The 15,107-nt window shown below is 35.8% G+C and overlaps 1 protein-coding gene across 1 annotated transcript; it reads left to right on the top strand.

Moving 5' to 3' along the window:
* Nucleotides 1–722: 722 nt before the first annotated feature.
* Nucleotides 723–13,474, top strand: cdh26.2 (cadherin 26, tandem duplicate 2). The gene is made up of 17 exons (XM_079477952.1): nt 723–844; nt 3,045–3,167; nt 3,348–3,509; nt 3,620–3,764; nt 3,900–4,072; nt 4,231–4,362; nt 5,603–5,785; nt 5,953–6,272; nt 6,363–6,505; nt 6,575–6,799; nt 8,544–8,765; nt 9,744–9,862; nt 9,972–10,022; nt 10,508–10,591; nt 11,064–11,105; nt 11,187–11,264; nt 11,374–13,474. The coding sequence occupies exons 1-17, from the start codon at nt 809–811 to the stop codon at nt 11,578–11,580; spliced, it is 2,445 nt and encodes an 814-aa protein (XP_079334078.1). The 5' UTR covers nt 723–808; the 3' UTR covers nt 11,581–13,474.
* The last annotated feature ends 1,633 nt before the right edge of the window (nt 13,475–15,107 follow it).

Below are 15,107 nucleotides of genomic sequence, written 5' to 3' on the forward strand. Positions count from 1 at the left end.
ATCTGTGGTTTGACCAATTTCAGGACCGACATGCATGCGCATGAATCACAGTCTCGTTTTAAAATTCATGCAAATTTAACACAGTTTTAAAACTTTTGGTACGCAGCATGATTCACTTAAATTATTCCAATGCAATTTTTAAAAATCTTTAAATATCCAGAATATCCTATTATTGCAATTTTTTTATCTAACTAAAACTAACATGGTGTTAAACTTGCTTTTATGATCCAAACCGCAAATCATTACAAACAAACATAACTATAACGAATGTAAAATGTTACCTTACGGGACTTCCTTCACCGGAGCGGCCATATTAAGCGTTGCATCCCATCCCCATCGTACCATTGTAGGAAAAAAACAATTGTAGTCAAAAGTGCCCCAGAACTGTTTGCTGTTCTACATTCTTCAAAATATCCTCTTTTGTGTTCACAAGAACCAAAAAAATTATTACGTATTTTTCCTAATATGGGAGTCAATGGGTGTTGACATCGGTTTGCTTTAAAGCATCGTTACAAATATATTTTTCTGTGTTCATCAGAATAAAGACACTTTTACACATATGGAACAGCCTGAGGTGAGTAAATGATGACAGGATTTAAATTTTTCAGTTGAACCTGTTTTTAGTTCGACCTCTAGTAACATCAAAGGTAGTGACACTGTGGCCCAGTTGCCCTGCCCACCCTCATTTGAATACACCCTCTCCTCCCCCATTTGTCACCTGAGCAGCTTTGAAAACTCGAGAAAGAGGAAAACTCAGTATCAGTCGTATAGGACTTCTCGGGGCTCACAATATTACCACAGCTTTAACATGAGGACCCTTCCTGTCACTTTTCTCCTGTTGCTGGTGAGTTAAAGGCTTATGTGATGTGATACTTGTGCAGTATAGTGTCTTTGGCCGATCATGCCGGGTCACGTTTCTCCCTTCGGCATGATCATCTTTCTAAACAGTGGTTGTTTGTGTTTAAGGAACTAAGTCGGCTGATCACTCTGTACAAAAGGGTGAAATCCAGCTTTATGTGAAATAAGTGACCGACGGAATGATGCTTTTGTAATTATCAGCTGTGTGTGGATTAGTACCATATCAAGAAGAGAAGCAAGGGCATGCTTGAATTTATTCTGTTGAGTATATAGAGTATATATTCATTCCTTTGAATCTTTTAGACACATGACACATGAACGATCGTATTCACTGATATAATCGCTTGCATTGTAAAGTCAGGTTGAATGCCTTCAGGTTAAACAGCTAATTGTCTTTTAAGTGAGGTATAATGTTTTCTTTGGAATGTTGTACAATTGAGACAATGCCGATCTTCAGGTTTTGCGCAGGACTTAAAAACATTCGGTTAAAGAGGGAATTTAGATGTTCATGAAAGTTTGAGTGCATGCTGTTATTTAAGAAATATGGGGTCAAAACAAATAATAAGACATTGTTGCTCATTTCAAAATTTGAATATAAAGTAAAGCTTTTCGTTTTAATTATGTTGGAATGTATCGAAACAAGGTACGAATTTTCAGGAGTAGTGTGTTGTGGTCTCCATCTCAAAGGTTTTGACGTGTCACAACTGGAATAGGCTAAATGAGGTGCTTTGCAAGGTTTTCTTGGGTATGTCCTGAAGCGGTTTCGAAGAATGTAACTGTAAATGAAAGTCGGTTTGCCATTACATACATCAATACACAAAGCACTAAATTTATATTCCCAGTTGCCTGTAGTTCAGGCTCAAAGTTTCACGATCAAGAACGCATTTTTATTTCGGGCAGATGATTTAATTGCATTCATAGCCAAAATATTTATATTTAAATCATACTTATTACACTAAGAAGAAGAACCATTGAAACTGGTTTCCTTTTCACACTCTCACATAGTGCAAAATTACAGAAACAATCCCCCTTAAGCAACCTCAAGTCAACATAGTTTTGATGTAGGGAAAAAAGGTGATAGTTCAAGTTTGGACTGCAACAGGATTCCAAACTTGACCTGTTGATTAATAATCTACATTTTTAACCACTGGACCACATCACCCATATACTCTAAACAAATGCAATTGCAGTAATATAAAAAAATTAAATTTTACCCAAAAAAATACATTAACATTATATAATTCATGACAGTTTGATGCAATTATGCAATTCAGCGGATGATTCTTAGTAGATCATTAATACTATCAATATTGTAACACAAAATATCGTCATGGCTTGAAACTAGGTGCAGGATTGCAGGGAATTATACGCACTTTATAAACTATTCAAGTCTAGTAACAGATTGAAAAAAAACAATTCCCAAATCGAATTGTGCAATAACCGTAACATCAATCAAACTGCCGTATAGAACAACTAAAAAAAACATAATAAAACACAATAAAAACATGATTACATTATTGAACACATGATTTTAAATTTTTTAATGGAGTTATCTGTTTTTGCAAAATGAAATCATTTGTTCGAGGTTTTTAACTAAAACAAAATAAAGTTAAAATGGCCCAACCTATATCTGGAGTAGACACGCGTCTTACTGTCTTAAATATGTTTGTTTTTCAAAAAACAAACAAACAAATGAACTGGAAAACTAACAAGGATAAAAATTACAAACTGAAAGACAAGTTCATACTAAGTTCTGTTTTTTAGTTTATAGGGGAGCATTTTATATTGTGAAAAAAAACATAATATTTCACATACTGCATTGTATGTGAATGTGTATGTGAATAGACATATTGTAACGTATATGTTTTTTTTAAGCAAAGAAATTGAATTGAAAGATGAGATGAGATGAAATACATTAATTTAAAAGATTCTTAATGTTCATTTTCTTAATGTCAATGAGAGCATGGCAAATGTTGAGACATTTTAACAAAAAAGTACTGTATACACAGTTATCATACGTACAATTCTGTGAAAGATAATAAATGAAGACGATAATTTTAGACGAATGTTTCAAAAATAGTTCTTCCCCAGAATCTTACTGTAATACGTAAGATTCACATATAATGTTATAATCTGTATAAATGTAAGTATATCACAGTAGGTTTTGTGTTTATCTATTTACTCAGTTTGCCTGTACCGTGCATACATGGGCTGATACAGGAAGGGTAAGACAGAAGCGTGCATGGATCATTGATTCGTTTTCTATTGAAGAAGAAAATCCTGGACCGTTTCCTTATAAACTCGGAAAGGTGAGTTGCATTGTGCAAGTCACTGCATTCAACTGGGATATATTTATCATCTTTTATTCTTTTCATTTGTAAAATGTTTTTAACATTGCTAATTAAATGATGGAAATAGATTTATTGTAATGAAATATATGAATAAATAATGAATGTCTATTTTCAATGTATGTGCTAAATGTGTTTCAGATTGAACTCGATAGGAAATATTTAGTGAATTTTGCCCTCTTCGGTGATGGCGTGGATAAAGAGCCAAGAAATATTCTGACCATTACAAAGGAAACAGGTGAAATTTATGTACATGGAAAAGTGGATTACGAAGCCATAACGGACAGCAGTAAAGCTCTCAAAGTATGTGTTCCTCAAAAAAATATATATATTTATAACATAATAAATCTGAAATGTCTTTCATTTAAATACACTGCGAGTCAGGTCTATTCAATGTAATCTTACCTTTACAGCTCCGTTTTGAAGCCGCAAATAGATCAAACAATGCAGTGGACACAAGGCTCGGGGTTGAGATCAAGATATTGGACGTAAATGACCACCCTCCCATATTTCAGTATTCAAACTATAACGTCACCGTGGAAGAGTCACACGCCCAAGGTCAAATGAAATTCAAGCAATAGTTCCTAAAAAATGCTTTAAAGTGTTTTTGGGTCCCTTTAAATGTTTTGACTGTTGTCACAATAATGACAGAATATTTGTGTAGTCACTTTTTTTCATTTTTTTCATTTTCAGGTCTCAAGATTTTGACCGTGTTGGCATCTGATAAAGACGATATAAATACCCCTAACGGAACCTTTTCTTTCACCATCAAGTCCGTCACACCAAAAACAGAAAATGTCGAGTTTTATATACAACAGCCTGACAGAATAGGGTTCATTTATTTTAAAGGGTGTTTGGATTATGAGGTATGAACTTCATGAACTTCAAGTACCTGCTATGTGTTTAAATTCAAATCTGCACTTTGTCACAGACATTTTTCAATTTCTACTTAACATACAGGACATGAAACAGACTTTGTGTATCGCGTATGTTTTCTTAAAGCTTCTCAATTAAAATGTTTCAGAAAGCTGAAAAATATACAATTCTGATTGAAGCAAAGGACCACGGAGAAAAGAAACAGCTCTCAAGCACGAGTACAGTAACAGTCACTATTTCTGACAATAACAATCACCTTCCAGAGTTCTCCGGCCAAACAGTGAGTTTCTCTATTGAATTGAAGATTTTTTGGCTGTGATGTTCTCAGTTATTGATTGAATGCTCTGATAAACTTTTTCCCAAAATAACTGTGAGTCAACTATGGGTTAACTGATTCAAGCGTTTCCCGAAACCACAGTTCCAACATGTTCGCAAACAGCTTCTCTTGGATAACACGGCTGGAAGCAACACCCTTATAGCTGCTGTCCTTCTGAAACCTAAATCTACACATTTCATGATTTAAATGTTTTGTCATAATTCATGATTATTAGTCACCGTTTATGTTTGTCGCTGGGTTTTGCAAACGTCTTACCAATAAAAAGTATTAAAAAGTGCATTGACACATTTTTGTCTTGGTTTTGGAAAGACAGCAGCGAAAGTTTCTTATTAGTTTCACAAGCACACTAACACAGATCATGTTCTTGAATGTTGTGTATTCTACAGGATGACATTTCCATTTGATGTATTTTAGTTTGTCAAGAGAAATAAAGCACTGTTTTTGAAAAGTGCGCATGACCGACTGATCATGCTCTAGTGCCACATCCGAGACGAAACATTTAAACGGGCACGTCCCACTTCCAGCCTCAGTGCATTTAAAGGGACGGTTCTCCCAAAAATGAAAATTCTGACTTCATTAACTCAACCTCAAGTCGTTCCAGACCTGTATAAATGTATTTGTTCTGTTGAAAACAGAGAAAGATATTAGGAAGAATGTTTGAAATGTTCAGTTCTGTGACCTCATAAACTACCATAGTAGAAACAAATATTGTATATTTTTTACGCAAAATAAGAATTCAGAATTTGAAGAATTCAGAAAGCAAACTGTTCCGGGGCACCTTTGACTAGCATTTTAATTTTTCCTACTATGATGGTCAATTATGTCCCAGCTATGAAAATTGTCAGAATTATGTCCCAGATATGAGTGGTCTTTCCAGTCCTTCGTTTCTTGGTTTAAGGTGTGCAATATCAAAGCCCCAGTTCTCTGGAATGCACTGAGGTTCTATGGAGGAGAAGCAGCGAGTCACGCCGTTGATCAGAAATGCACTCCAGTTTGACAGAAGATGATAGATGTTTGTGGATCCTAAAAATGACTACCACACAATGCATTGCAGAAGAATGCAGTTTTTTTGTGCAGTTCAGAAACGCAGTTGATTACCTTCAGTTGACGGCTTCCTGCAAGATCATGTTGTGAATATATAAAACTCCATACTATCATAACGTCACATTTGATTCTGTTTTAGGGCACTGGGAAAGTAAAGGAGCGAGACACTGGGATCGAAGTTTTGAGACTTCAAGTGACAGATAAAGACAGCCGTGGATCAAATGCCTGGAAAGCTAAATACACAATCCAGGGAGATACCAAAAATATATTTAAAATAGAAACAGACCCAACTACAAATGAAGGGATTTTAACTGTTGTCAAGGTACGCTGATGGTATTTATTAAGTATGCCAAAAGTCATTTTTATGGATAGAGTGTTTCTGAAAAAAATGTCCTCATAACAGTTTTTCTGATTTGAAAGCTGAAATACCACATACAGTTACATTTAAGAAATGTATATATTTCTCCTGTGGTAACTCTTTCCACCCAGCCAATGGACTATGAGGAACAAACATACCAAAATCTGTCCATCAGTGTGCAGAATGAGGCTCCTTACTTCTCATGTACGATTAAAAAGCGACCAAAGGATGCTTTGTGGGAAGTCAACAGATTTTTTGAACCCCCCGGCACAAATGATCTAAAACTTTACAAGTCCATCCCAGTGACCATTAATGTTGAAGATGTCAATGACCCTCCAGTATTTGTGCCCCCTGTAAAAGATGTTATTATACGGGAAAACACAAATGTGGGAACTTCAATAACAACAGTTACTGCTATAGATCCGGATGGATCTCATGGTAACACATTTAAGTAAGTGAAGCTAAATTAATGTAACACTAATAGCACTGTACTTTGCAAGATACAGAATCATATAAACACAGGTCCCTCTCCTTCTATAAGATATGTCAAGGGGCACGATGAAGCTGATTGGATAACTGTTGATGAAAAGACCGGAAAAGTATCCGTAGCAAAAATTATGGATAGAGAATCACCATTTGTGATAAACAGCACTTACACAGCAATCGTTTATGCAGTGGATGATGGTAAGGTATACTAACTACATTATAAATACATATTTTGGACTGTAGTATGTTCATGCATGTGATTGACAGGTTCACCACCGCTGACCGGCACAGGCACTGTGCGTATTCACCTACAAGATCAAAATGATAATGCACCAGTGTTGACTGTGAAGCATGTTAATATATGCATGGACAAGGAGCCCACAACAGTCAACATCACAGCTGTAGATCTGGACCTTCCTCCATACAGTTCACCTTTCTTCTACGAGCTGTTGGGAGATGTTGAGGGGAAATGGAAGATTGACCCAGCTCAAGGTAATCCCACTTTCCATCAACTGCATTCATTTATTAGAGTTATGATGACGTTTTGACCCAAACAAATGTGAAGAAAATGCATGTTTAAAGTCAACATGAATCTATAATTGACAATGTTTGCTTTCTTAGTACACATAAAGTTAGTACGCCCGCTAATTTGATTTATGTAATTCCAAACCCAAATTTGCTTTTTCATAATACAGAAAAAAAATCCTGTAAAATAGTTTTTACCCGTATTTCAAAAATCTTGTTAAAAAAACTGAAATTTTCTGCCAGCTGGGGCACCAGAAATAGACTATTAAATAAACATTTTCTCCTATAAAATAACATGTTTTCCCTGTTTTTCTGGTAAATTTGTGGTCTTTTTCAGCAATTTTACGTTTTTTTATACTTCATACTTCATTAACGCAGCACAACAATAAAAGGAAGAACAAGAGTGTAGTGCAAACGACTTGTGGATTTTCGTCTTTAATAGAACGTTTCAGTTTTTTACATTATACGTGAACAATCTTTAAAAAAGGACTGAAACTTCTGTAAAATTACTTTTTTTTACAGTGGGTGACACCGGGGGCAGTTGTAACATTTACATTTTCCTTCATAATATATTTCACTCAGCTACATTACTTTTTTAATCAGACTTTATTGAAATTATAGATGACGTACAATCAGAATAACTCAATGAGGTCATTGATGATGTCATTGATCAGCTGATTGATGATTTACAATGTTTTTACTACAACAAACAAGTCTGTTCCAATACGCCCTTTTCAAATGTAGTTTTACGTTTAAACTGAGTAAAAATATGTTCATATTCTAACAGAAAAATATGGTCATGTTGCTTGGGGGCAATTTTGGCAGTGTTTTAACTGGCCCTGGATGTTGCAGCCAAGATAAAATCTTGAATGCTAGCTAGCCACGTCTATGTTAATTTATCATAGAGTTCAAATGCATGTAAACTGTAGAAAAATACATCCAAAAAGTAACCGTGATACATCAAAATCAGTATTTTGTTCAAATCTTTGGCAGGGGTTCAATAATCTTGCTCTTTCTCCACAGGCAGAGAGAGAATCCTTCTGAGCATGTGCAGATGAAGTGTCATCACTTTAGCTTGTTTCTGATTGGAGGAATTTAGAGTTTTCTTTACTGTTACTGTGGTACATGAGACAGACATGGGTTTTTAGTTTTCTGGAACATTTTATTCATAATCACACTGAACCTTTAGGAGAACTTTATATAATCTCCATAAAAAGTGAAATAAAATTAATCTATGAACTTTGTTTTCGTTTTTGTCATGGGTGCGTGTGCCTTCAGCAAGTGATTTGCATAAACTGCTTTCTGCTGACAGTTATATGATTGACAGCTTATAATAGTATGTCGACATGCCATTTTGATTTTGTCATGAAACATGTAGCCTGCCAAACAGGTTTTCATATGGAATGACATTGCCCAGTCACAAGTGTGAAAGTTTCTGACAAGTCTCAAAGTAGACAGCAAAACTGTGCAAAGATATACGTCCTTCATCGTCAAAAAGAGATAATAACTAGATAATTACTAGGTTATAAGATAATAACTGTTTGGGAATAATTGGAAACGATACAAAATAAGAATTTATGTTGTGTGTGTCACCTGCACCATTGTTGTTACGTTAAATGGGTTGTAAACTCATAAATAGTTATTCCGTTTTGAAAAAGACCTTTGACATGCAAATACTATTTTCAGTTTTCTCCCCTTTTCTCTATTTAAGGCACGACTGTGGATCTTGTAAAAGAAAGCAATGTTTATCCCGGTCATCATTTCCTCCAAATAAGAATCTCAGACCAGCAGGGATTTTCCACCGTACAGAATCTGTCAGTCACCGTGTGTAACTGCGCTAGTGATTCCAGCTGTCGTGAAAAGATGGTGTCGAAGGTCGGAATAGGAAGTAGGGGAACCTGGACCATAATCCTTGCAGTTCTGTTTCTCGCAGGTAAGGTGCTGTGCCACTAAATAACAACGTAGCTCAACAACTGTGACAGCAGCTCAGCTGGTTTTATTATAGGCTTTTCCAATAGCAATCTGTTTTAAATATAACATAATAGGACAAGCAAAAAAGAGCAAGTTTCATGAGTTTCCCAAACTGGGTTGACAAACTCCTGGTGGTCTGCGGGGTAATTGCAGGGGGTTTGTGTGCTGGTGGAGCTTTTGCTTCTATTCTACTCTACTATTCAACTATTAAAAATATCTTTAGATCAATATATCAGATCTGAGTGTTAAACTACTGTTAGCTTATAAACTTCAATTTGTTCGATACATAGTTTGCGAGATGGGAAATGGAGGAACATTTTATTTTACTTTAAAACCGAAGGATTTTGCAATAAGTTTAATCATTTTCAGTCCTCAGTTCAGCCATGCAAGGTGTGGTCCTTCAGAAATACTTCTTTCAAACTATCAAAACTTTTTCGCACCTAAAACAAACTGTCAAGCCTGCATAAACCTGTAAGTGCTTGCATTACAGCATGTCAGTGAAATGCATATTTGGGAACCATTTCACATCTATGATTCATTGATGCTGTGTTTGGTTCTGATGAACACAGTTTTCTTTAAATGCATATATTTTACTTTTAACTAACTCAACAGAACTCTGCGATCAAGATTTTAGAAATGTAAAGAACAAAATAACATTATGTTGTGGAAATTATTGCAAATATTTTACATTCTCTTATATCCATGTCAATATTCAGATGTCTGCCAATGGTTCATCTTTTTTACAAATGCTCTCATTTTCTATTGAACATTTTCAATTCATGCTGAAATAACACGAATCATCAGGATTTCCAGGAACTTGTGAAGCTCATGTCAGCTCGAGTGCTGTGAAATCATTTGTCCATCATTCGAATTGATCAGAAAGGAATTTTTCACTGGTGATTTATCCAAGGTTTTAAAAATGTCTTACTTTGTATTTCAGTAATTCTCTTAATGGCACTTTTCATGTCATGCAAGTCACAGAAAAGAATGATACCATTAGATGATGGATGTGGTCGTCTGATCACAACCAATACTGAACTACCAGGAACAGACTGCATGGTAATTTCATCACAAAACTGTCTGCAACATTTGGATTTTGTATTTACAGTATATGTGATATGGCAGATATCACTGAATGATCTTCTATAATTAAAATCTCTTCATGCAGGTTCCTTTCAATGGGGACGGCGAGAAAACTCACTATCCTAAAGATATCATGGTGTGTAATGTATACTTAGATCATCACATAAAAACATCACAAAAAGTAAGATACAAGAAAACTAAATATTCCGTAACAGTTTGTTTTCCTGGGTCTTATTAGTTTTTGGAGAAATATATATAAATATATATGTATCTTGCTATGTGAGTACAGTGCTACCCATTGAGCCAATGAGCTCCCTTGATAATTTACAAATTTGAAAGAACTAAAATAAATTCCTCCTTTATTTTTCTGTAGTACGTTATTGTTCAGTAATCAAATGTTGGCAAATGTGTGACTATATGTACAAAACGCCTTCATTGAAGCACACAAGGATCTTCATGACCCCATTAAAATATAAGATCAAACCAAATACTTAAAAAAAACTTGTTGCTTATATTTTTAGGAGAAACTATTGCTTTAATTTACTTAAACTGAAAATTATAATTTTGAAAAAACTATGAATTTTGAAATCTGATAATAATCATGTTTCCCCTTAAAAAAAGACAATAAATGGACAGCAGACCGTTGCACAAATCCCGAAGCCAGCCTACCTTGACCTGAGTTTCCAAAGGTCAATAGACCAAAGAGTAGGTATTCAGGTTTTTTACTTCCATAACTACAGTTTTTGGTTACACTTGTTACATATTTTAAGGCAATTACTCAGAAGAAGAATATTCATTAACAACATGTACACCTCACTATAAAGTTAGGGTGGATCGATTTTAAATACGCAACTATGTATATTCTTAAAGACCGCCTGTGGTGAAAATCATGTTTTTTAATGTTGTTTATATGTTAATGTAGTGTTTTTAAAATGCATGTTAATTTGCATATTCATGTTTTCTTAATGAGGTGTAGAATTACATTCAAGCTATTTTAAAGCAGAAAGTTTAAAATGTAATTTTGATGGTCAAATATAAGTTTTAAGGGATAACGTTATTGACCACATGGGGGACTTTAAGTAAACATCTACTACAGTATATGAACCATGGCTGAAAGAATTAGCAAACGTAACCATTTTATTTCATTGTTTTTATGTTTTGTGATGTGCCGTTTCAGATTTCCTTAAGACGTTCATACAGGGATTTGAAAAATTATCAGGTAAAGAAAATCGACAGTAATAAGTAGTTTTTCTCATCAAACTGACACCCCGGCTCAATAATGTCCATTTCTTTCATACAGAGATCAAGCTTTAGATCAACCACATCTTACAGTAGCATCATCGTCATGAGGGGAAAACTCTCCAGTCTCATCAACCAGGTGATTTTGTCTCATTTTTTTCAATGTGTGCTACCAGCCTTGGAAAAGTTTGAAGTGATGAAGATATTGAGAAGCTGTTTTTTATGTCTTTTATATTCTTCTTCTGCAGCGACTCCTTGCTCTTCAATCCTGTGATGAAGACCGTGAAGTTTATAAACCGCACTGTTACGCACATGAAGGAGAATTTATTGCCAATGCTGATCTGGATGCAATCTCCATCGCAGAGACAGACTTTCTTCCAGAAACGCTTACTAAGCTGGACTTCAAATTCAATAATCTAGCAACCATCTGTAGTCCTCCCCCCATGAAAACGTGACCACTGTATCAGAAAGCATACCAGGTTCTCTGAGTGCGAGACCGAGATGTTATACGAGCTTGAAATATCCGAGATGTTATAAGAACTTGAAATTTAAGAGTGATATATAACAGTGAATGATCAGGGATGTTGGGTATGGAATATGGGACGAGGGTCTTTCTACTGAAAGTGTTATAGTTCAGAGCTTATGATTCTGTGTTAATAGTATGATTCTTTGCGCACATGTATTGTTTGCTGTAAATAGAAGATCACATGTTTTCACAATTGTGAACATGTAAGCATTCGGCGGGTGCTTTTATTCCAAGTGGCTCGCAGTACAGTGATATCAAAGAAGACACGTTATCAGTATGTGTTTTCATGGTACCTCCAACATTTCTGACTTTTTTCAACTCAGCTTCTTAAAGCAACACTATGTAGTTTTTCGACCTTAAAATAATGTCTCTAAAATTATTTAAGTGGTAGAACAACTCCAAACCGAACGAATTCTGCTGCCGCTGCTACCTGAGCAGCCTCATAGCGGCTACAAGCACACAGCCCCACCCTTCCCTGCCTGCGGAAGAGTGCCATGTGGTTTCCAAACAACGTTTCTGCATTCGCCAGTTCCATTCGTTTAGTAAACAAGTGCACGTGTGCCCAAGGGAAACATAATACCAAAACTTTATTTACAACATTTGTTACACAGAATTGCACTTATCAACCACACAGGGGAACCCGTGAGCAAAAGTTCCCCAGTGTTGCTTTAAGGTCCACTGAGGATTGGAGAAATGAATTGTGAGTTTGGTTTGGGCATGATGTTCTTTATTTACAATTGGACATGAGGTTCATTTAATAGAGTGACGCCTTTGTACTACAAAAACAGGCTTCATTTGCCAACAGTGCACTCAAGGTTAGGGCTTTTGGTGTGACGTCAATATAGTGCTGATTATAGCGATTTGATCAAAACTACTATGGTTTTAAGGTGCACACATTCAGGAATGCTGCCTGAAAAAACATTATGGTGCATGCTTGTTGTCGCCTTGGGATGTGTAGTCATTTATTTTAATTTTTTTCTTTATGTTTTAGCGTTATTGTATATTTGATTGGGCTATTGAAATGGATGACTCACTAATAAAATCCAGTATTCAGTTCAAGAGAGTATTACTGCGGATGAGTTCATTGCTCCAAAACGGCAACGGTTGCTAGACGTTTTCATTTGGAGACCCACAACCCGTTCAACCAGTTTTGTTCTTCTTGCTCAGTGAAAAGTTCCCATGATAGCTCAGTTTAAACTGTAACAGAGTTCAAATGTCAACTTCCTGCAGCTCCCTGTAAAAAACAACACAAAACTTCCTCACATATCATAAAAGCCCACTACGCTCCTTAAAGGGATAGTCATCATTTATTCAACCTGTAAATGACAAAAAATATACTTTTAAAAACGTCTCTCTGGTTTTGTGTCGATACACTGGAAATCGATAGGGGGAATGTTGGAGCTCGAGACCATATCTTTTTTGTTCATCTGTCTGGACGTCAATTCTGCATTGGCCCGGAAACTGAGAACAAGTGACTAACTGTTATCGTGAAAGATATCAGATGATATATTAGCATAGGTAAACTACAGGATACAAAAACTCATTAATGTGTCTATGGTCCCCTATGGTCCCCCAAAAACTTGCTTAAACATCATTTCTTGGCATGGTTGTGGACTCAAAGCATCAAGTTATGATTTACGACCTTGTTCTTACACAATTACTGCACAGCTGTTTTTTTCTTGACACCAAATAACTTCTTTCCAGCCACAACTTTCGTTTGCCTGGAACCTGCATAGTTACTGTCACTGACAGATCCTGTATTTTTATTAGACAAATAATTAAAGTGTTTTCGAAGTGACACAATAAAGATATGAATCAATGTTGACTTCAAAGTCGTCCACTTGTCAAAACCAGAGAAGGCAAAACATTGCTGTTACATGATTTATTAAGTAAAGTTCGACTTAATTTGTGTATAGAGTCCATTTGCCTTGAATGCAGTAGTACAAAGTCCATGTGTGTTTAGGTATGGCAAAACACAAACGGAAAAAATACTAAACCCCAAACAGATAGCAGTTGAGTGGAGAGGTTTATATGGTGCCCCCGAGAGCCCCCCTTATATTACACAATACACATTTTTTTAAAAATTTTCACACAACATCGGCATTCACACGGATCCGTGAAAACGAGTACAAACTGTGTATTACGCATGCCAGGCCAGTGGATGGCGATATTGCTTCGTAAAAAACATGTGCACATACATATACACAGTTATAAATGCCCCTGCCGCGACCGGACGTCTGTTTCATGATTCAGATGTCCAGTGATGTAAACAGTGATGTAGACCCCTGATGATTTACTTATGAGACCACTGATGTGTTGTCTGTTTTGACAAGCAGACGCTGAACTCTGAGAAACTGTTTCAGTGACGTCATCTCCAGGCAGATTATGTGCCAGGTCAAATAGCAGCCCTCCCATCGACCACATCCCTATCGGCCTTCCTCAGTCCGTTAATGAGCCATCAGATGTGAGCACAACACACCAACATCAGCCCCCCAAAACTGGGGCCTTGGACAGAAACCAAGGCTATTTCCACATTCTCAGGCCACAAATCTGCATGTAACCCTTTTTATTTGAAATTGACATTATCATAGAGATATTATTATTATGATTATATTCTCATTATAAGGCTTAAATACTGAGTTAGAAATTAATTCCTACCTCATTCAACTTATCATTAGATGAGGATGAGCATCTGACGCAAGTCTCACACTGCAAAAAAATATATTTTTGTCTTGGATTCCAATACAAATATTGATACATTCCTAAACTTTTGTTTGTGAAGCAAGACAAATTAGATATTGAGTCTTGTCGTCTGAAAAAAGTATAAAAATTGCTGCCACCTGCTGGAAGTTTTAGTTTCACAGTTACCATACAGCCGTGGGAAAAAATACCATTTCAAACCACATTTCAAATGTTAATTTTAAGCATTTCTACATGTGGTCATTCCAGTCCAGTCTCTATTTAATTTCAACAAGATCAAACCTCAGGAGTGACATACAGTCATCCAAAAACAATGTGAAAGGTGGACAGTATGACAAGACTGTGATAAAAACCAATATTTCTGTAATTTCTCCAGTTTTAATTTTTCGCAAATAAATGCAATTAGAAACAATATTTTAAACTAAAATTTGGGAGAAATATTGTTAGTGGTTTGCAGAATAAAACCAAAAAAATGATGTTATATACACGCAAATCTAAAAATAGTCGATTCAAATATTTTTCTTAAATGGTCTTTTAATTTTGTTCCGTAGCAGTGATTTCTGCCCCAATTTTCATTTTTCCATAGTCATCATTTCATTCTATATTAAAAACGTCTCGGTTACGGATGTAACCTCGGTTCCCTGATGGAAGGAACAAGACGTTTGGGTGAGACTGACAGAATGGGGTTTGACTTGAGAACCTATCATCTCTGATTATACTTTGAAAAGGCCAATGAACTGTCCGCGAATCGGACAG

The sequence above is a fragment of the Barbatula barbatula genome (genome assembly GCF_947034865.1).
Source record: "Barbatula barbatula genome assembly, chromosome: 17".
NCBI lineage: Eukaryota > Metazoa > Chordata > Actinopteri > Cypriniformes > Nemacheilidae > Barbatula > Barbatula barbatula.